The following is a 24,513-nucleotide window of genomic DNA, read 5'->3' on the forward strand; positions in this document are numbered from 1 at the left end:
CAGCAGTCCCAGGTCTCTCCACTTCATCTCCATGTTCTGTCATTTACATGGAGCAATGGCGCCACCGCCTGGGAAAATGTGGTATTGCAGTAATTATTGCACACTGGTGCGCAGGCAGCGCAGCACAGCAGAAGATAAAAAAAATCGCACATGCGCATAAGCGAGCGCCCCTCCAAAGTAAAGTCACAGCAGCCGCCATTGGTTGTGTGTATTCTGTTACATTTGGGAAACATGGCATTGAGTCCACAACCAGGTTAGAGTGTTAGCCTACAGAAGTAATCACATATCGCTGCTGTCGGGACAAAACCTCATAACTCCAAAAACCCAACTTTTCAGCAGATGAAAAAAACTAACACAGATTTGAGGGTGAATAGAGTTAGGAGGTTTAGACAGATGATCGGTTTAATGCTTTCCCATTGTTTAAACATTGTAAAACCCACACACACATATGGAGGATGATCTACGGAGTTGATTTATATAATAAAAAAAAATAAAAAAAATGGAGTTATGAGGTTTTGTCCCGACAGCAGCGATATGTAGCTTGTACCGAGGTCGTTTGACCCTCTCTTTAAACGTCTGTGTTTTGTCTTTACTTGGTGAAGTATATAAACACGGGTGACGTGGTCGCACATGAGCCTAAAGCCTTGTATAAAAACCCATTTTTCGCAAACGAGTTTATCGTCTGTGGCTGGCGGTGAGATGGTTGAGCTTATCCTAGTGGATATACGCTTTTCATGTAGCATGCTAGGTAAACTGGTATCATCGCTGCTTGTTTGTTTTCATCGTATCCGGGGTATGGGGTTATAAGGGGGTGAACTGATAAACCCCTCCCCCACTTTTTTTTCTGATTGGCCAGGGGGTTGGACTCCTGTTCTTTGGTCTTCCTGTCACGCTGTTTGGTCAGCGCGTCACAGGGTGGGGAGAGGGGGGGGGGGGGGGGGGGGCGAAGGGATTTCCCTGGTCCCACGCCATATTTGGGCAGGTGGGTCACGGAATTTCCCTGGCCGTAGAATACGTCACTGGGCGCGTTTCTATTGGTCGTGAGGGTTCCGTGAGTTTTTTTCAGACTCCATGTTGTGGACCGCTGTTATTGTCAAGATTGAGTTATGCGGTGCGTGGAAACTTTGTTTTCTGCCCTGCTCTCTATTGCATATGTGTTGAGCTTTTGGTCACGTGGCTCAATGTTTACATATATCTTTTCAATTATTACTCACGTGGGAGGTCTCTCTGGGGGTTCCCTGTCTCCTCTCTTATACAGAGCAGTGTTGGCTGGGTTTCTTTCCCTCACACGCGTCATATGGGGCCCATATCTGTGTCTTTTGGCCAGCTTCCTACCACTTGTCCCAGGCTGCATGGAGGGAACTTTATCTGGGTTCTTGTTAGAATTACCATTGATGTGTTTTGGGTCTCGACGTGTACATAGCGCTGGCCCTGGGTGCTTCAGTGTGGAACCACGCATGGGCTGGCGCGCCTTGGTTGCTCATTATAGAAACAGCGTTTTTTGTAGAGCAACTGGGATGGAGATTGTATCTCTTCCGAGCGCCAGTGTACTAGGTTAGTCTCGACGAATTCTCGCTCATCTCTGGGGGGAGATGACGGAGTAGATCGAAACATTGGCGGAGGGGTCTCACGCCCATGGGGTGGGCCACCGGGCATGTTGCGTTCATGTTCTGACCGTCTTGTTGGCGCCCTCTGTGATGTTTTAGATCGACACGCGTACCTACCCCCCTCTTAGGACTGGGGATGGTGGCGTGATTAGGACACAGGACTGGTTCTGGTCACGCCGGACCAGGTCAGTTAACCCGTTGTCCGCCGGGGCGCAGATCTGCTGTTCTGGTACCCTGAAGGTCTTTGTGCTTTTCCGGGGGGAAAGTGCCGGGTTAGCCCGGGCGTCGCAGGGTTTGATGTTATGGGTGTGTGTTCGTGATTACGTCATCCTTTGCAGTTGCTTGGTCCATATTGTGTTGTACATTGCGCTGTGCTAAGGAGCCTGGTCCTTCTCCATTATTTTTCGCCCCTCCCTTCCCCTGCTTGGCGGGGCTGGGAGGGGGCTGTCGAGGTGGTTCTATTGTACCCCTCTGGCATCCCTGTGTACGTCCCGGTCCGCCGGGCCCAGGTCCGGACTCGTTCTCGTTGACCTGTTGGCCTGGGTTAACCCCTTCTTGAAAATTGAAGCACTTATACTGCCTGTATAGCCGGTGTATACGCGCAGTTGTGTTTCGGAGTTTTTTCTTGGGGGGGTTAAGGGAACAACTGCCTCCTGTTAAACTAAACATAGGGGGGTGGTTGGTTCCCTAGTGTGTTGGTAGCGGAGTCGACTCTCGGATTTAGGCCGGGCTTGACCGCGTCTGCCTGCGAGTGTGCCCCCGCACTTTTCATGACGTCTGCCAATCATGTCAGCCTTCTCTGCCTCGGCCTCTCTAGGGGGTCGGGTTTTGTGGAGGCTGCAACATGGTGCACAGCATACCGAATGCCCCTTCCGCCGGGGTGCTGTTCTCAGTAGACCGCTTAGGCGCCTGACTAGTCCGCAGTGCTCCGGGCACGGGTCGAGTTACGCTCTTGACCTGTTTTTTTTACCAGGATTGAGGGATCAACCTCTTTGGGGGTTGTCTCCCCGGCGCGCTGACTGGCCCCACAGTGTTATGGGGGTGTAGCCTCTGTAGAGTGCTTCAGGGCAGCGTGCTGTGGGGGGAAGGGCCTGCTCTTGGATTGGGCTCTATCCGATACGCTGGCGATGTGGGGGGTGGTGTCACTAGTGACTGTCTGGTGGGGTCTTGATGCTACAGCATTTGTCTAAAATAGACAGATGCTACGGCATTTGTCTAAAATATCAAAAAGTGTAAAACTTACCAGACCATGTGTGGTAGTGTTGCATTCACCACATGCAGGGGAAAAGGGGTCCTCAGGGATAGAGCTGGCCATGCTATTGCCTGATTTAATTAGGTTTATGAAAAGGTCTGACAGAGTTGACATAAACTGAGGACACAACTTTGATAGGTAGATTTCTATGGACAATATTATTTGAGTGTCATGGCATGCATTGTTTTATACATGTATAACCCTTATCTTTGATTTGATATGTATGTTTTCACAAGTGGAGAGGTCTTTCAAGCTTTTTTCGGCTGGTCAATAATGTGACCCCTTGCTGAGGACAAGATAATTAACATGGGAGCTTCTAACCACAGATTATACATTTAAACAAATATCCCCCAAAAAACAAATATATGTGCTAAAACATAACATCAGTATACACAATACCTTTAGATGTAACTTTGTGAGTATGTCAATCATTATGAATATTTTTTATATAAATTCGACTTTTCTATGTAGGACATGTTTTGTCCAAACTCTCAAGAATCAGTGAGTTATATGAGTATAGCGAGCGCTCTGCTCTGACTCACTGAGGACCCCGTGGTCTTTGCCTTCGGTGGTGAAAGACTTGGGAAGGAGCTGTTAGTATGGCCACGTCCCCGCTTATGTAGAGGAGCAGATGTGGGTGTGGCTGGCCAGGCGGATGGGTGTGTACATGTGAATACATTTATTCAGTATTAGATTGACAAGGGATAGGGTTCCAATAGAGCAGAGCGCTCGCTATACTCATATAAATATGGTTATAGCTTAACCGTAGGTTTTATTTCGAAATCTTGGAAACAGAGATAACCTAGACTCTTTATTTTGACATCGGTGGAAGCCGCCGCCATGACAGAGTGTGTAAATAGCGCGCAAGGATTGTGGGAAATGTAGTAAACTGGCACGAGAAATGTAGGAAATTGGTATGCGGTGGTACGCTCAACTATGAAACCTCAAACGACTGCAGACATGCCATGCAGAGTCCAGTCCGCTCACAGTACGCCCAACTATGTGGGACCCTTAACATGTATTTTAACAATAAATACCACTTACAGCACCTTTAAGATACAGTGACAGCAGTAGACCAGCGCAGTGCTAGAGGGCAAATAAGTTGAGACGGAAGTAGCCAGTGCGGGAGACTGGAATTCGAAACTGGCCCCTGTAAATGTCCAAACCCAACCCCCTCCAATGTACAGTTTCCCCGCCTACCCCACCCCCCCCCCACCCAACCACCTCCAATGTACAGTTTTCCCCCCACCCCCCACCTATCCAACCTCCTCCAATGTAGCCTACAGTTTCTTCCCCCTCAAATGTATATACTCTCTTTTTAGACCATTTTTGTACTCACAAACAGTAGGCCTGTATATTTGTAGATCTGGTATGTCATAAGTGTCTAGATGTAACAGTACTGTCTATCTGTATGTCATGTATGTCATGTTGTTATGATGAATTGAAAATGGGGGACCCTGATGTAAACAAGACGAACGTCTTTCTCTGGTCTGCATCCCCTTAACAATTGTGTGTATTGAGCATTCCGCAGGGGTTCTCAACAGGCACCCCTGTGTTCAATAAAATATTCCAGGGCACCCCTACATACGATAAAGACTTTTCCGGTCCTGTCTTTTTTGCTACAATGATGATAAAGGTGCTTGCTTTCAAAATAATGTTTATTTAAGAAACCGGGAAACACATTTGTGTGTATATGCAGGCTATATAATGCATTATTAACAGGTGTTTCACGTCTAAATAGCTTAGTACTGTTGACATTACACTGCTTGTAGTAGTAAATCAAATAGCATATTTCTTTAAATAAAATTACAGAAAATTATCACTAAAGCGCTAGTTTTTTTTTATTCCATAAAAATAGCATATTTGGATAAGTGTGACCATTTCTCAAAAACTGAAAATCATGTATTTTTTTTAAATACAGAAAAGGATCACCAAGTTACCATTTCTCAAAAAATATTAATAAATACAGAAAATCGTTCACTCAGTGGACATTTCTAGCTCAATGCGAGGTCTGCTGCTGCTGGCTAATAATACGGGCAATACGTGGGGAGATCTTTGACAAGGCAACACGCATGTCATCCTCAAGGCTCAACTTGGCCCTATATTTTGTTTTCAGAGCTGTCATGGATGAAAAGCCAGCTTCACACAGATATGTGGTGCTGAATGGTATCAACACCTTAACTGCTGCATCATGAGATACTTGGTACTCAGCACCACACTCTGAAACTAGCTCTCCAGGTGGTATCAGATGAGATTTCAATGAGTTCTTCCAAGAGTTTGGATGGAGATGTGTCAGGAAGCTTTGTCTCAATGTTGTCTGTAAAGTTTTTTTTTATCCAGAGTAACTTGGTGATCCTTTTCTGTGTTTTATTAAATTAAATAATGATTTTCAGATTTTGAGAAATGGTCAAACTTATCCAAATATGGTATTTTCATGGAAAACAGTGCAGCTGCAACAGATAGCACTTTAGTGATAATTTTCTGTAATCCAAAAAAAAAAAAAATAAAAATAAAAAAAAATGTATAAATTTTTTTTTAATCTCAAGGCACCCCTGGCAGCTCTCTGGGGCACCCTAGGGTGCCGCAGCACCCCTGTTGAGAACCGCTGTATTGTGTACCCATTCTGCAATCTGTTAATAAAATGTTCAATCAATCAATGCTGCTGCGGCTGGAAGCCAGTAGGGAGGGCTAGGTGGCTAGAGTGATAAAAGATACAAGCCGTGCACCAAACAGAGCACCCTGGTTCAAAGACTAATACTAACCCTACAAGAAGCTTCACTCAAGATCATCACCATGGACATGATATCTAGACCTCAGCAGTCGTGCTTCAGGGCATTGCTAACGCTGGGCTAATGCAATGGAGGAACCATTGCCGAACATTTTACGTACTAATGTTAACACAAATTGCAAAGAGGTATCCACATTTTGTCTAACTGACGTCATACAACAGTGGCGGTAGAGTTGAACCATTTGTTTAAAAAAAATTATCAAATGAAAGTCTATTGTTGGCAAGAAGAGCATACAAGTAGTGTGTTGAAAATGGACAATTCACATCGCTGTCAAAAGTAGGACTAAAGGTTAATTACCACGGTAACTCCCCTACATGTATCTGACCATTCCTTCATATCCTTCTCACTAACTCTCATCCTTAACCGAAAGGTCTTCACCCCAACTCAAACCGTCTCACTCAGACGCAACCTGCCCTCCCTATCCCCGTCCACCCTCTCCTCTGACATACTATACGCTCTACCTTTGAGTGACACACCTTCTCTGCTCTCCCCACAGAGATGGCAACCTCCACCCTCCTCTCAGCCCTTGCAACCTCCTTCGACAAGCTCTGTCCCCTCGTTGAGAAACCTGCCCGCCGTTCCCCACCCAGACAGTTGACAGATGCAGTGAGAGAACAAAGACAGGTCCTGAGAGTGGCTGAGAGGAAGTATAGAAAGTCACGCCTCACTGCTGACATCGACACATATCACAACCTCTTGTTAACATTCTCCATAACCATTACTAATGCCAAAGCTTCTTTCTTTCACCATAGGATCGAGGCCTCTGCCAAGAATCTTCGCAAACTGCATGCTGCCATGTCCTCCCTCCTTACCCCCCCCCACCCCCTCCTCCCTCATCTTTCTCCGCCGAAGACTTTGCGATCTTCTTTGAGGAAAAAGTGGAGAACATCCGCAGCTCCATCTCCCAACCCCCACCCATTCCAAACACTGAATAGAGAACCGCATCCTTCACTCTGTCATCTTTCTCTCCCATTACAGAAGCCGAGACCCTGACACTGGTAACGTCGAACCGTCCGACTACATGCCAGCTGGACCAGCTACCCTCCCCACTCCTCCAGACCATAGCACCGTACATCCTTCCATTCCTAACTGCAACCATCAACTCCTCACTCAACCTAAAACAAGCCAGAGTCATGCCCCTCATAAAAAAACCAACCCTGAACCCCACCGTCATAGGCAACTATCGTCCTGTCTCTCTTCTCTCCTTCCTTTCTAAAACACTTGAACGTGCTTTATCCAACCAACTTACTGCTTATCTCTTACAGAATGACCTCCTAGACCCTAATCAGTCTGGCTTCCGGACTGGCCACTCCACAGAAACGGCCCTCATTGAGGTCACAGAGGCACTTCACTTAGCAAAAGTGAAAGGCCTCTCCTCTGTCCTGATTCTCCTAGATCTATCTGCAGCCTTCGACACAGTCAACCATCAGATCCTCCTCGCGGCCCTCGCAGGAATGGGAGTGGCTGGCTCTGCGCTGACATGGCTGACATCATACCTCAATGACCGGTCCTACCAAGTGTCATGGAGAGGGACCCTGTCGGCCACCAGCCCCCTGTGGATGGGTGTCCCCCAGGGCTCGGCCCTAGGACCCCTTCTCTTCTCCCTCTACACTAAATCACTGGGTAACATTATCACGTCTCATGCCTTCTCGTATCTTTATAATGCCGATGATAATCAACTCTTCCTCTCCTTCCCTCCCTCAGATATCCACGTCTCTGAGCGGATCTCGGCCTGTCTGTCCGACATCTCTGCCTGGATGACGACCAACCACCTCAAACTGAACCTTGGTGTTGTCCTCGACGACCAGTTGAACTTCTCCGCTCACATCGCAGCGACAACCAGAACCTGCAGATCCCTCCTGAGCAACGTCAGAAGGATCCACCCCTTCCTGACAAAAGAAGCCACCCAACTCATCGTCCAATCAACAGTCATCTCCCACCTCGACTACTGCAACGCACTGCTTGCTGGCCTCCCAGCCACTGCCACCAAGCCTCTTCAACTCATTCAGAATGCAGCAGCTCGCCTGATCTCAAACCTACCGAAGTCGGCCCATGTCACCCCACTCCTTAGGGACCTGCACTGGCTCCCCATTGCTGCACGAATCCGCTTCAAGGCCCTCGACCTGGCATACCGTGCGGCAAAGGGAACCGTTCCCGCCTACCTCTGGTCAATGGTCTCTAACTACACACCCTCAAGACCCCTACGCTCTGCATCTTCTGGCCGTCTTAGACCCACTCCTATCCAAGCTCCGAGAGGGTCATCAAGGAGAACCTGCCTTTTCTCAGTCCTTGCCCCACAATGGTGGAATGAACTACCCACCCCAGTTAGGACAGCCGAAATAAACAGTCCTAATAAACTAACCTACACTGTAGCACTCAACACTTTGATGAACATTGTTACTCAGCTGATAGAGTTGTGCCCTTCCTGATGCCTTGTCGTACAGAACTTGTAAGTCGCTTTGGATAAAAGCGTCAGCTAAAATGTAAAATGTAAATGTTATACAGCATTTAGAATGTACATTGGAAACAACTACATTGTGTACTGACCCTGGACCAGAAGACAATCCCTTTTCTGTACGAGAGCCTGTTTTTGTGTTTTGGACATCGGACTGTATTACGACCATTCTATTTGCCCATCGGACTATATTCTGCCTTTAATCAATAAATATTCTTATTGATTGATATTTCACTTGTGTGGACAATTGAATTTGTTTGTTTTTTAACCGTGAAGAGCCTGAACACCACCAGGCTCGTCACAATATATATATATATATATATATATATATATATATATATATATATATATATATATATATATATATATATATATATATATATATATATATATATATATATATATATATATATATATAATGGGCCTAATACCAATTCAAAACATTCTCATAAATACCTAAAATTACCAAAACATTTTCACGTAAAACTTGGACCCAACATGGCGGCTAGGTGGTGCAGTGGGCAAGGCGCTCACCACCAATGAAGGAGACACTGGGTTCGAGCCCAGCTCTCCGCATTGCTATCAGCTTGGCTGGTCGTTCATACTAATACAATTGGCAGTATTAGGGGGTGGGAAGCTGATGGGTGGGGATCGTACGTTGTGGACAGCGACTCCTACAGGTCGGTTGGTGCGCCTGCGCAGCAGAATCAGGAAGCGACGGGGGCGGCGTGCCCTCAAAACGCAGACCCCCGACGCTGAGAGATCGCGCTGTGCAGGTGAAAAGATGCGACTGCTGCTTCCTCGAGTACCGGACGGGACACGTGATGTAAGGCTTAGTCCACATTGCAGCCGGCTTGTGGGAGGCATGGCCTAACAGCGTTCGAGACAGGGGAGGGTAGAATTGGACGATACGAAATTGGGATGGGAGAAAAATAGAAAATGGGAGAAAAAGTAGATAAAAAAAAAACTTGGACACAACATTAACTCAACAGAGACCATGCTCCTCATCACTACTTGTTGAAACGTTAAACCTCCAAGGACGAACCTATTAGGGGGAAAGGGGCATTTGGTTTTTAATTAATAATAAGATAATGAGACCCCGCGATTGAGCTCATGGCAAGGTTTTTACTACCTGAAGTCAAGGACTGATTTGGGGCAAGGAGTCCTCATTTGCTGACAACCAGCTCAGACAACTAGTTCAAGTACTTCCACCCTATTAGTCACATAGCAAAGTAGAACAAACTGGAACTCAAGAGAATGAGTGTGAGAATAAGTACCAGTTTCAATCATCCTGTCATAAGTAACAAGGATATGTTTCTTCTTACCCAAATGTAGTTTCCTGTTTGTGTGTGATGACTCTTAGAACCTATTCTCAACTTGTTGGGGGGAGGAGAGAAGTTAGTTTGTTGTATTGCAATGACAGATACAGATCAACCCTTCTTGGGTCTGACAACACCTGGGTTTGTTCTACTGGCATGGGAGGGGGGGGGGGGGGAGAAGAGGCATTGTTTTATTCCATATTTATAGGAAGTGCTCTTCCTATGGCAGCTCTATAGGGAGGTGTAGTGGTTACGTCATTGTCGTTTTTCGTGTTCCACCCTCTGTCCAACCCAATGCATTTCCCCATTGCCCATTTCTAAATCGTCTTGATTAAAACAAATAAAGCAGTTTTCTGAGCAGAAGTATGCGCACGGTCCCCGACTGGAAGTATGAGCCATTTCGTTGTGCTTCTGAAGGAAACTGTAAACTGTAAATTACATTGTTAATTTAGTTTGTATTTACTTTTCTAGTTTAAGTTAATTCAATTAAAGAAATTGTAACTACAATATTGTATCTACAATTACATTTAAAACATTGTTTGTTTTTCAACCATATCTGTTGACAATATAATTTCTTTATATATTGAATGCTACATCCTGCTACCTTTTTCAGCTTCTCTATTTCAAGGCAATATTTACAAAAACTAAACTAAAACTAGTAATTTCCTATACAAACATGTTTCCTACTATTTATGCATAATAATCATCTGTTCTGTGCGCACGCGAAGGAACATGTATGCGCATGCGCGGCGTCATTTAAACAGCATACAGGCAGTTCTGATATTACGACTGCACCCCTGGGTGTACCTTGCTGTGCTTATTCATCCACAATCTATAGCTCAACATGAAAATATTCGCAATTAATCATTAAAAAAAATCACAGAATTTCTTTCAACCAAAAATGCTTCAACAATAATGTTAGTGATAGAAGGGAACTCATTTTGTGCAAAAGTGGAACGTTTTTCTATTTCCATGCGGCAGAATTGTTACAATAGCCGATAATCCATTTTCCCAATGATAAATCCCTATACGGGTGGAACAACCAGTGACGTCAGACTACACCTCCCTATACAGTAGGCTTCACTGCCAGAAATCTCATTTGAGTCATTTGAGCCGTAAAGGGAGCAAGACCTCATGACAAGTTTGAAGATCACATCAGACACAAGGCTTCACACTTTAAGAGATTCCTTTATTGATCCCCTTGGGGAAATTCGGATGTCATACTGTAGCAGCATGGGGGAGGGGCGGTACAGGTATGGGCATGGTAATAGCATTGTAACAGCCCATGTTACCCCACTTCTTAGGGACCTGCACTGGCTGCCCATCGCCACACGAATCCGCTTCAAGGCCCTCGACCTGACATATCGCACGGCAAAGGGACCGGCTCCCTCGTAACTCCTGTCAATGGTCCGGACACACACACCACTGAGGATAAACAGCTAGGGCTACCGTGGACAGCTTCAAGTACCTCGGGGTCCACATCTCAGAGGATCTGACATGGACAACACACATAGACACAGTCGTAAAAAAGGCGAAGCAGCATCTCTACCACCTGAGACAGTTAAGGAAGTTCAGAGTATCGGGGAAGATACTCCAGTCCTCCGGAGCTGTAGAGAGCATCTTGACTGGAAACATCACTGCCTGGTATGGAAACAGCACGGCACAGGACAAGAAGGCCCTACAGAGAGTGGTACGCTCAGCCGAGCGTACCACGGGTATTGCACTACCACCCCTGCAGGTCCTATATAACAAGAGGTGCAAATCCAGAGCCTGCAGAATAATGAAAGACCCTCACCACCCCAACAACAGCCTGTTCAAGCTGCTGCGGTCAAGCAAACACCTGCGAACACCAGCAACTAGGACAGAGAGACTTCAGCTCAGCTTCTTCCCCCAGGCCATCAGAGCCTTGAACACTGAACTCTCCACACACAAGCACACATGAGCACACACACAACACACACACTGTACACGCTCACACACTAGCAGCCACTTTAACATGAGCACACACACACTCATGCTGCACACGCTCACACTTATGGTCACTTTACAAAAGGAAAGGTCACTTTAAAAATAGTATAGTATAACTTGAGATTGTATAATATGGCATTGTATAGCAGTGTACATAAAGACCCAGTGCCTCATCCGTAGCTAACAGTGTATTGCACTATCACAGGACCTAGCATGTCTTACCATGCTCTGTAAAAACTCATGTACATATGCCCTACTTTGATTACTTGTATTATTGCACAATGTCGTTCTATTGGATTCTTATTATATTATTATTATTGTATTATGCACAATCGTTGCGGGCAAGACCCCCCGCATTTCACTGTATACTTGTATGCCGTGACAAATAAAACTCTTGACTTGACTTGGTCTCTAAGACAAAAAAAAGGAACATTTTTAAAACACTAACCTTCTTACTGTCCTCTACTGTCATGTACTCTTCCTAATATACTAACATACACTCGACGTTGCAGCACTCAAGTTTGAACACTTTGATGAACATTGTTACTCAGCTGATAGAGTTGTACCCTTCCTGCTGACTTGTCGTACTAAACTTGTAAGTCGCTTTGGATAAAAGCGTCAGCTAAATGACAAAATATAAATGTAATAGCCAAAAGGCATAAATATAGCCAATAAAAAAATAAACAGTGTAAACGATATAATTAACTCTGAATATAAGAATATGAGCAAGTAAACAATATAATCAAAGGTGCAGATGAGTGTCTGTATGCTCAGTTAATCAGTTACATTATACGTTACAATAAATATGGGCAATAAATAATTAGAATCACACTATGAGTAAAGTAAAGTAAACAGTATACACAGGTGCCGTATACACAAGGTACTCTAACTGGCATGATATATGTCATACATAGTCTGTGCAGGTTAAGAGTCAGACACGTTTAGATCTTCCAGAAGAGAAAGTGTGTTATTTCACATGAAGTGCTCCTGCTGTTGCAGCTCTATAGAGTAGGCGTCACTGCCGAAAATCTCAGTCATTCAAGCCGTGAAGGGAATCAGACCTCATAACAAGTCTGAAGATCAGATCAGACACAAGGCTTCTTTTAGATCATCCAGGAGAGGCATTGTTTCCTTTCACAGAAAAAAAAGTGCATTTGGCCAGCCCGTCTTTTCATTTAGACTAGAGCATCCCACCAATGGAACACAATACCTCAAACAATTGTGTCCACATCATATCACTCATTCAAGTGCAGGGTTAAGGAATGGCTCATTGAAAACCAGCATTGTCAACACTGAGGTGTGTGTGTGTGTGTGTGTGTGTGTGTGTGTGTGTGTGTGTGTGTGTGTGTGTGTGTGTGTGTGTGTGTGTGTGTGTGTGTGTGTGTGTGTGTGTGTGTGTGTGTGAGTGTGTGCGTGCGTGCGTGCATGCGTGCGTGCGTGCGTGCTTGCGTGCGTGTGTGTGTGTGTGTGTGTGGATATGGTGCGTTTGTCTCTGCCTGGGTCTTCTAATTATGTCATGATGTGCTCTGTCCTTGTGTCCATGACTGTATTGTGCCCTGTATCCCTATCGTATGTTCTATGTGCTTTTGTTTGTGTTTTTTTTCTAATGTTATTTATCTTATCTATTATCTTTATTCTGTTTGTATTGCTAACCCTTTTTCACACAGGATTTTTGCCTGTACCTTCTGGCAGAAGGACTGCCAATGGAAATTAGCCTTTTGGCTAAAATTGGGTGCATTTACGTTTTTAAAATGTTTTATTAATTAGTACGCTGTCCCCCTTAAACAAATAAAGTAAACATAAACCTAAACCTAAGTGCTCTACCTGTTGCAGCTATATACAGTAGTAGGCTCCCCTGCTGAAAATATAATTTGAGTAATTAGAACCATAAAGGTGCTAGAAATCTCATTTGAATAATTACAGCCATAAAGGGAGCAAGACCTCGTAACAAATTTGAAGATCAGATCAGACACAAGGCTTCACATCTTTTCTATCTTCCGTTGAGCTCCTTTAGACAAAAGGGAGCTCTGGTAATATCTTTTTGTACGGGAACCCCGTTGGCTTCGGCTGATTCATCATTATCAGTTAAGCCTGCATGGGGAACAATGATTCACACTGATGAATGATAAATCTGCCTTGATTATTTAACCATATGTCGAGCCATCGGAAAGTAATTAAGAGGCCTGTAAATATCATAGCGCATCAGCTTTTACATGCATCATCAGTCTCTCCCACCGGCCGGGCCAGTTTTTCATAGCTTGCATATTCTTCCGGAGTGTCGATCAATAACATCGGATCGGTCAGATGATGGTGTGATTTATAGTTACCGCGGATTCAACCGCATTTCACAGATGAGAAAATTATTTCCCGGGGAATCTGCTTTGCATTCTAGCGGCAAACCAAAGCCACTCTGGCTCCGCGAGCATGGCCCTTTCTCACCCATATCCTCTAGAAATATATTACTGCGGCACGTTCCAAGTTTGCAAACATTCATAATTGAGTAGCAGCATATGATGAATAGCACGAGGGTGTTCCATTTTAGGCTGAGTGGAGAAACAGTGGCAGGAGCCGCCGAGAGCCACTGCCTTCACACAGTATATCTCTACCATATATCTCCCCCACAAAAAGAGGCCACGCAACAGTCAGTGTTTGAGACTGAAGAATGTAAACCTGCACGGCTCGCCCTCCTCCGCAGTTTGTATATTAGCGTCACATGCATTCCCAACATATCCTTGTCAACTGTAATCAAATAATCAAATACAAATTATTGAATAAATGATCGAATCAGTAAGCCTATGCATAGCCGCTGATGACATTAGCACTCTGTATCTGCCCTGTCTGCCATTACTCAATGACCCCGAGTGACCTCTAGTGATAATGAGAGGCATGGCGGTATCGCTGGAATTAATCTCTACAGGGCCGTTCTATGACTCAACAGACCAAGAGGGCACACGCGACTCATGCGCCCACGTTGTGATTTTGGCTTTGAGTAACGACCTGTTTCTCAAGGCTACTTCCTATGGCCTCTCCTCAACCCTCCAGCCACTGTACCGGTGATACTCCACCCACAGCCCTCGAGCCACATCCGGTCCGTGAGGTCATTTATCACTTCACATTATTCCAAAACCACATTTGATTTGAACCCTCTGAAGCGCTGTGTTCTTCGGAGCCTCTTGCAAGCTCATTTTTAAGGCTAGAGTGAAGATATAGGTATCATTTGAAGAGTGTTGGGCAAGTTACTAATCAAATGTAATTAGTTACTTATTACTGATCACTCCTTTAATACAAATTACTTTACTGATTACTTTTACTATTATTTTGCATTAGATGACAAAATGTAGTCCCAAAATGACTGCAAAGGTTATGAGTTATTGTATCCCCCTTCTGTAGCTTCTGTTGTTAGCTGTCCAGATGCCAGCTGTGGGGGAAACAAAGTCTACCTCGTTGAGTGTGGCCTTCAAATTAGCTTCCATCACCACATTATTCTCTCTCTCGTAGCCAGCAAACAAACGTTCTCTGTTGGCAGCTTGACATTGTTCTGTCGGTATTTCCTCTATGATGTGTCAAAATGAAGGTGAGTCAACCGTGGAAATAGGTAACATCTCCTCGACGATATACCCAGTGGCAAGCTTCTTCTGACCTTCTCCACTCACGGGGTGGTGTTTGTGTAACCCAGGTTTCAGATTCATAGCTATTTAAGTTGTAGGAACATAAATAGTTAATGCCATTGAATAAGAACATAAATAGTTAAGGCTATTATGTAGGAACATAAGTAGTTAATATTATTGGGTACCAAGTCCCTTTGAATTGCAGCATTGCCCTTTCATTGCATCATGACGTGAGATGACGTGAGATGACGTGAGTGAGGTAGATGTCGCGACAGCCATGTTTTGCTTTACGGCGCGCAAGTCTTGCTACTGCCCAGATGCAGACACACATCCACGGAGACCGACACGCAGCTGAACGTTGCTGCTGCCGAAATAGATAATAGCATGATAAAAACAGTTATCAAACAGTTATAAAAGATTCCCCCAGTTGCAAAACCGAAGAAGCGTTGCAGTAAAGTAACTGTAGCCTGCGGTTTTGGTGAGTTAAATCAATATTGTGTGCTATTCAATTGTCGAGTGTACAAAAATGGTTAGCTTCATGCTACAAGCTAATAACAAGTCATACATGATAACACGAACTGCCCCAAGCTCAATTTGGTTAAATGAAAACTAGGAAGGAACCATTTCAGAAGTATTTATAATTGTATTGATATGCTGTACGTTAAGAACAAGGTCTATATACATTTTGAACGTTTTTGAGAGTTTTATATGAGTGGGGAATGTTCCACATGCTAGCGCACTTTAGCCTAAATTAGCATGTGGCATATGATCCCACGTGCTGGGATGAGACGGCCTACTTTGGCTTAGCATATAGCTAAAAGTAGCCTGATTGATTATTCATTCTGAAAGCAATGAAAAGATGATGAAGCAATAAAAGATGGTAAATAGCTTTTATTTTCTGAATGCCTGCTCACAAGCAGGCCAGGTTTTTCCAGCACCCCGTTCCACCCTGGAAGCAGTTCCAGACCACCTCCATCACCACGTGTGCCCACAAGGGGACGAGGCGGTGTGCCGGACAATACAAGATGGCAAGCCAACCCTCTGAACCTCTGATATAGCTCAAGGCTAATGCCAGCCTGATTCGAATACCCCTGTTGCCCAACTCCTGTTACCTCAACAGTCTGGTAGGATGGAACTGACTGAACTTGAATCATAAGAACTTCCACGGATTGAACTGACCTGAACACAAGGACACTCCAAGAGCTTCGACCCGTTCACCTTTTGTTACTTTGATATTGTATTTTGTATTTGATTTAATTTGATATATGGGTATTGATATTCTCCTATAGGAAGGGAGACTTAAAGGGTAAATACACCCAGTAAGTTATTTGAACTACTGATGTTCTCTTGTAAAGAGGATGAGTTAAAGATACTTGAACCACTGATAAGCTACTTGAACCATTGATATTCTCCTACAAGAAGGGAGACTTAAAGGGTAAATACACCCATTGATGACATTGATTATAGTTGAATCACTGATGGTTCTCCTGTAAAGAAAGAAGGTTTAAAGGGTAATTTCACCTAATAAGGTATTGCATTCAAAACCTAGAATATTCCATTTGGTACTTTTGTTGTGTTACACCTTCAAAGGAAGAGTTTAAAGGAGCATTTCACCTAGTAAGGTATTTGCGTTCCCTGCACATTTAAAGGTTTAAATTAATATGTTTAGACATTTACCTAGTTAAATGATAAACTGAAATAGAGTTTACTGGTGATAAAAGGATACATCCAATATCCAACCTTGAACCTAGCTTTTAGCTAGAGATAACCTCAGAGACGTCTGAACCAAACCTAATGTGTTTATCTAATCAATCTAGGACTTGATATCGAACTAACCCTCCTTAAAGGAGAGGTTATTGAAAGAACCTAAAAGGGATACTTCAAACTACTTTGTACTTTACGTCTATATGTCTAGCTAGCGCGCATTTAATTAATGAACCGGTTATTGGTATAATTCTGTCTCTGGTCCACTATTCTTAAATTGTGCATATTACTCCTCTCCTCGTTTCGTACCTAGAACTGTGCCCGTGGCGAACAGCTGTTACAAGTAGGTGACACAAGTGCTACATAGATTTGGCGAGCCAGCCAGGAGGAGTATATCACAATTAAGAGGACCAGTCTTTAAATCAGAAACTTAAATAACGTGTAGCGATGGACGTAGTTCAAACTAGCAGCGTGAAAATCCATAATTCGGTCATAGTCAGCGGTATAACCGATATTACCACTGACGATGAACTGAATGACTTTCTGTTGAAACACGGCTCCATTCGGAGAAAGCTCCTCGTAGACCCTTCCGAGTCAGAGCCAGCACCACGTGTTATTATAGAATACGAAAGTAGCGAAGCCGTGCAAGCACTTTCCAATTAGCGACTAAACACGGCCAACGCTAGTTACCTCATTAGAGACTTAGCCAGCGTATATGGACCTGTAGTCAGCAAGACGGCTACACAGACTTATCTCTCAGACCTAAAAGAGATAGCGAAACTGAGTGGCGAAGACCTCGCGGAAGTCCTCAGGAGAGAACTCTCCACCATCGGCGACGGCCTCACCCTGAACGATCCTGAACCCCAAACTGACGAAGAAACAGGTGGGGAATTATTCGACGAAGAAGCAGGTGGGGAATTATTCGAAATGGCAGACCAACATATTTTGCGGACATTATCATGTCAAACTGCCATAAGCCCCGTGTTTTGTTTAAGACCATCAATGATGTACTGAATGCACCACTGACTACCTGTGTGGAGGCCTCTCGTGCTGCCTGTGAAGGTTTCCTTAATTTCTTTATTGATAAGGTCTCCTCCATTAGGGCTTCTATTTTACCTCCTGTTTATGACCCCTCCGTTTTTGTCCCCAGCCCCGCTGTTTTTAACACATTTGTGCCCATGACGCTGTCTTCCTTACAGGAGGTCATTGGCAAAATGAAGCCATCGGGCTCCCCAGATGATGCTGTTCCACCTCAACTCTTTAAGGAAGTCTTCCCAGCTGTTGGGCCTACTGTACTTAACATTATAAATAGCAGCCTGTCCTCTGGTGTGGTCCCGGCACTTTTTAAACATGCGGTTGTGCAGCCCCTGATCAAGAAGCCTGGGCTTGATCCTGCAGCCATGTCAAATTTTAGGCCCATCTCTAAACTGCCATTTTTATCAAAGATCCTTGAGAAAATTGTCTATACTCAGCTAATGAATTTTTTAAACGAGCACAATATTCTTGAGGTTTTCCAATCTGGTTTTAAATCCCTGCACAGCACTGAGTCGGCACTTTTAAGAGTTTTTAATGACATCTTTTTAGCTACTGATTCCAGTGACTGTGTTGTCCTGGTCCTTTTAGACTTGTCGGCCGCTTTTGACACAGTGGACCATGACATTTTAATTGCCCGCCTTGAACAGTGGGTGGGCATCAGAGGCATAGCCCTTGAATGGTTCATGTCTTACCTGGCAGATAGATCCTTTTGTGTCAAGCTCGAGGACTCTGTGTCCTCTACTGCCCCCCTATTGTACGGTGTACCCCAGGGCTCGATACTTGGCGCCGTCCTGTTCTCTATTTATTTATTGCCCCTTGGTTCCATCCTCAGAAAGCACGGCATTCCTTTTCACTGCTACGCTGATGACAGCCAGATCTATATGCCACTAAAAAAGTCTGGCTCTTTTTCCATAGACCCGCTGACCAAATGCCTCGATGACATTAAATCCTGGATGGCATTGAATTTTTTAAATTTTAATGACAAAAAGACGGAGGTCATGGTTTTTGGTGGCCCCGCTGTGACCTCACTGCTAGATCTGGGTTCGCTGGCACAACATGTCAAACCAATAGTAAAGAACCTAGGTGTAAAGATCGACCCAGACCTTAAATTTGACAGCCAGATCAAGGCCGTGGTTAAAACAAGTTTTTTCCAGTTGAGGCAGCTGGCCAAAATTAAGCCCATCCTGCACGCCCAGCATTTTGAAGCAGTAATCCATGCATTTGTGACTACCAGGCTGGATTACTGCAATGCACTTTATATAGGGGTGAGTGGATCCTCAGTGGCTCGCCTTCAGATGGTGCAGAACGCCGCTGCCCGTCTTTTAACTGGCACTCGTAAATACGACCACATCTCACCGATTTTATTTTCACTCCACTGGCTCCCAGTGCACTTTAGGATTCATTTTAAAATTATTTTATTTGCTTTTAAAGCCCTTCATGACCTTGCTCCACCCTACCTCTCTGAGCTGTTGCAGGTCTATACACCTTCTCGCTCTCTCAGGTCAGCTGACCAGCTGCTCCTAGTAGTGCCTACAACTAGGCGTAAGCTCAGGGGGGACCGTGCTTTCTCCGTTGCCGCCCCCAAAATGTGGAATGAGCTGCCACTGCAGATTAGGCAGGCCTCATCCTTAAGACCCACCTCTTCTCTCTGGCTTTCGACACCATGTAGCTTGTTGATTTTATGATCTTATTGTCTTACTGTGTTGTTGTTGTATCGTTTTGTTACTGTTTCCCTTGCTTTTAAATATATTTTTTTAAGTACTCTGATCTATTTAAACTTGTATTGCTGCCTATATTTACCTAATGTTTTTTTATCTCTGTTTTGGTACTCTTGTTTTTTTTTCTATTTTTAGTGCTGCTAATAGTTTTTAATATGCTCCCCCTGTACAGCACTTTGTGCCCCTGTGGCTGTTAAAGCGCTTTATAAATAAAGTTGGATTGGATTGGATTGAACATGTTCCAGAGGCTGCAACACAAGCTAGCCCCTCACCCAGAACAATCCCGGGGCAGCAAGTCCGACAAGAGCACAGCCGGTCTCCTTCACCAGCTCTCTCTCAAGAGAATGCACAACCTGCTCTGAGACTCTCCGATGTCAACCCACCTGAGGTGCAAAAGATGATTGTGGAGCATGTAGTGCGAAGCAAAGACTCAGCCATGCACAGCCAAGCATCACTGAGACTCAGACTCTTCTCTGGGCGAAGACCTCGGCCCGACAGAGAAGTAGACTACGAGACATGGCGTTCCAATGTGGGGCTTCTTCTCAAAGACACAAAATTGTCTGATCTACACAAGTCCCGGAAACTCCTAGATAGCCGCATGGCACCCGCCATTGACATCATAAGACATCTGACACCTGAATGTCCCCCAGGAATGTACCTGGAGATCCTCGACTCCGCCTTCGGAACCGTCGAAGATGGAGATGACCTTTTTGCAAAGTTCCTCCATACAATGCAAAACAATGGAGAGAAACCTTCAGCTTACCTTCCACAACTACAGGTGATGCTGAACACCACCTACAGAAAAGGAGGAGTAGCTGGAACCGACCTTGATCAGCAACTTCTAAGACAATTCATCAGAGGCTGCTGGGATAACACCATGATAACCGAGCTGCAGCTAGAACAGAGAAAGAGAAACCCACCTACCTTTGCAGAGTTCCTCCTGTTACTCCGCACAGCAGAAGACAAGCGCTCTTCCAAAGAATGCAGCATGAGACAGTACCTCAACGTTTCAAAGCCAAGGGTATCGAGTAACTACCAGGGCATCTGGAACCAATGCGAAGAGGAATGCAGTTCACAGCCGATTCCGGACACCAGCTCCGAAGGCCAAAGTTTAAAGGCTCTAGTTGCAGACCTACAGACACAGCTCACAAGAATGATACCAAACGACAACAAGAAAAGACAAGCGAGGCCAGCTCCCAAGCAAGAAGCCCCGGCATCAGTTAAACCGAAGCCGACGACTGACAGAGGTACTCCTAAGTCCCAAAAGTCAGAGACTCCAAACCCAAAGAACTACACAAGCAATAGACCAAGACCCTGGTATTGCTTCAGATGTGGAGAAGATGGACACATAAGACCCCACTGCGAGAGTGAACCAAACCCCTCTCTGGTGGTCTCGAAAAAGAAATTACTAGAGGAGAAACAGCATGCATGGGACGCTGAAAACAAAGCCTCCAAGCCTGATTTAAACTAAAGACAGTTTCTGCTGAGGGACAGGCGGGAACTGAGTCACGAGAGAGACGTCCCAGACGGAAGTGGCGAGCCTCCAATAATGTGCTCGGCCTCCCATACCAAAGAAGTAGCCCTACCAAAAGGACTGGTTGGAGCTAAATGCACTGCACAAGTAACCATAGAAGGTAAAGAGTGCAGCTGCTTACTCGATACAGGCTCCCAAGTGACCACGATCCAGAATTCCTTCTATCAAGAGAACATGCCTCATCTACCCATCCACTCCTTATACGACCTGCTTGAAGTGGAATGAGCCAACGGTCAGGAAATTCCCTACCTCGGCTACGTCGAAACTACAATCAAGTTTCCCAAGAGCATGTTCGGAGTAGACATCGAAGCGCCCACCCTAGCGCTGATTGTGCCTGATATGCGCTCCTCTCTGTCATCAGCGCTGATAGGCACAAACGCCCTAGATATCCTGTACAAGCAGTACGCAGACACCACATCTCAGAACTACCAATCCCTGCCATACGGCTACAAGGTAGTCTTGAAAACCCTTGGAGCCAGACATAAACAGTCTGCGGATTCCAGCATGGGCAAAGTGAAACTACATAGCAAATACCCTGAAACTATCGCTCCAGGTCAGACCAAAGTCCTCGAGGGATTAGTGAGTTGCAGAGCAACCAACACAGGAAGATGGGTGATGATAGAGTCCCCAAGGTCAACGGCCTTGCCAGGTGGAATACTGGTATCAGATGGCTTAGCAGAGCTACCACGAAAACACATTGTATACCAGTCATCCTCAAGAACGAGTCCGACCACGATATCACCCTGTCCCCGAAGGTTGTGATAGCTGAGATACATGCAGTCATGAGTGTCCAGTCCCTCAAGACACTTGACGCAGAACTATCGACAGACCCTAACCAAAAATCAAAGCTCAAGTTTGACTTTGGACACTCTCCAGTACCCCAAGAGTGGAAAGAGAGGATAACTGAACAACTGAACTCCATGCAAGAAGTTTTCGCACACCACGATCTCGACTTCGGATGCACTGACAAGATAAAGCATCACATAAATCTCAATGACAAGACACCATTCAAACATCGAGCGAGACCTATACACCCTCAAGATATAGAAGCTGTGCGCAACCACATTCAACAGCTCCTCGACACTGAAGTCATCCGAGAATCTGAATCACCCTTCTCGTTGCCAATTGTAGTCGTCAGGAAGAAGAACGGCGATGTCAGACTATGCATAGACTACAGGAAACTGAACCTCCAAACAGTAAAGGACTCATACGCCCTGCCCAACCTGGAGGATTCCTTTTCAGCACTGACTGGATCCAAATGGTTCTCAGTGCTAGATCTCAAATCTGGTTTTTACCAGATCGAAATGGAAGAAAAGGACAAGCACAAGACAGCATTTGTCTGCCTGTTGGGATTCTTTGAGTTCAATAGGATGCCTCAAGGAATAACAAATGCCCCAAGCACGTTCCAGAGGCTTATGGAGCAGTGTGTGGGAGAACTGAATTTGAAGCAAGCCCTCGTTTTCCTGGACGATCTGATCGTTTTCTCTTCAACGCTAGAGGAACACGAGGAGAGACTCATGTGAGTCCTGAGCCATCTGAAAGAGTATGGGCTAAAACTATCACCTGAAAAGTGCAAATTCTTCCAGACCTCCGTAAGGTATCTAGGCCACATAGTGTCTGAGAAAGGAGTCGAAACGGACCCAGAAAAGACAACCGCACTCAAAACCTGGCCAAAGCACACCAAGCTGAAAGAACTGAGAGCATTTCTAGGATTCTGCGGTTACTACCGTAGATTCGTCAAAGACTATTCAAAGATAGTGAAACCCCTCAACGCACTTACTGCCGGATACCCTCCAACGAAGAAGCACGGAAAAGCTACAGTGAACACCAAGAAGTATTACGACCCTAAAGATCCCTTCAATGACAGATGGACCCCCGCTTGCCAGACAGCTTTCAACGCTATCATAGAAAAGCTGACAACTGCCCCTGTTCTCGGTTTCGCCGACCCCAAACAGTCCTACATATTGAACACAGATGCAAGCACACTAGGTCTCGGCGCCGCCCTCTACCAGGAGCAGCAAGGACAGAAGCGTGTCATCGCTTATGCAAGCCGCGGATTGTCAAGATGTGAAACCAGGTATCCTGCCCATAAATTGGAGTTCCTTGCCTTAAAATGGTCGGTAACTGAGAAGTTCCAGGATTACCTCTACGTAAGACGATTTCTCGCTGTCACTGATACAACCCACTGACATATGTCCTTACCACTGCTAAGCTTGATGCCGCAAGCTACAGATGGTTATCCGATCTATCAACCTTCGATTTCCAGCTACAATACAGAGCTGGAAAACAGAATCAAGATGCTGATAGGCTGTCCAGACGACCACACAGCAGACCAGCTGATGACCCAATATCGAGAAAAGAGATGGAAAGAATACAACAGTTTGCGAAAAGACACATCCCTGAACCAGAGCACGCAAACATGAGTGAAGACATCATTAGAGCCATCTGCGAAAGACACTTAGTTCGCGAAGTGATCGATAACAGCTCTAAAGAGACACCATCCAGCATTGCATCGGTGGTATCACTTGCCCTCCACCCAAGTGCAATCCCAGATAGCTTCCAAGGAGAAGATCAGCTGGGTGGCTTACCCATCGTTCCGCTGATAACTCCAGCCGAAATGAGAGAAAAGCAAAGAGCCGACACCTGTATCCGTCAAGTACTACAGCTTGTGGAGTCAGGGGAGAAACCTCCACCGACACTCAGAAAGGAAATCCCAGAACTTTACCTCCTACTAAGAGAGTGGAACCGGTTAGAAGTATTGGACGGAGTCCTGTACCGGAAGAGACAAGAAGGCGCACAGACCCATCATCAACTTGTGCTGCCTGAGGACCTGAGACCTATGGTCTTAAAGAGCCTTCACGATGACATGGGCCACATGGGCGTGGACCTAGACCTCGTCCGAAAGCGATTCTATTGGCCCAAAATGTCAGCTAAAGTAGAGACAAAGATCAGGACCTGCAACCGATGTGTACGGCGTAAAGTTCCACAAGAGAAAGCTGCCCCGTTGGTGAACATCACAGTCACACGACCACTCGAGTTGCTGTGCATGGACTTTCTCAGCTTGGAACCAGACTCCAGTAACACAAAAGACATCTTGGTCATTACGGACCACTTTACACAATAGCGATCCCTACCGCAAATCAAAAAGCGCGGACAGTCGCTAAATGCCTATGGGATCACTTTATTGTCCACTATGGTATCCCGGAGAAACTCCACAGCGACCAAGGTGCGGATTTCCAGTCCCGCACAATTAGAGAGCTGTGTGAGCTAGCCGGCATCAAAAAGATACGAACTACCCCGTACCATCATCATCATTAGGTGGCTTCTTCGTTCCGAAGGTTGCCTATCACTCTCCAACCCATTCTATCCCAACTTCTTCTCTCCAACTCCGTGACTCCGCCTCTCACTCCGCTCCAATCACAGACGTCATCTACCCAGCCTCTTCTTGGTCTTCCACTTCCTCTCTTTCCATCCACCTTCCCCATCACCACCTTCTTGAACATCTCCCCGCTGGATCCTCTCAG

The 24,513-nt window shown here is 45.3% G+C and overlaps 1 protein-coding gene across 1 annotated transcript; it reads left to right on the forward strand.

The window, feature by feature from the left end:
- Positions 1-19,852: 19,852 nt before the first annotated feature.
- LOC311237868 (zinc finger CCHC domain-containing protein 12-like) lies at positions 19,853-20,926 on the forward strand (the record flags this gene model as incomplete). Its single annotated transcript, XM_084325845.1, has 1 exon — positions 19,853-20,926. One exon carries the CDS (start codon positions 19,853-19,855, stop codon positions 20,924-20,926), a length of 1,074 nt encoding a protein of 357 aa, XP_084181971.1.
- Between the last annotated feature and the right edge of the window lie 3,587 nt (positions 20,927-24,513).

This window comes from Notolepis coatsorum (assembly GCF_963971535.1).
Source record: "Notolepis coatsorum genome assembly, chromosome: 12".
Classification (NCBI taxonomy): Eukaryota; Metazoa; Chordata; class Actinopteri; order Aulopiformes; family Paralepididae; genus Notolepis; species Notolepis coatsorum.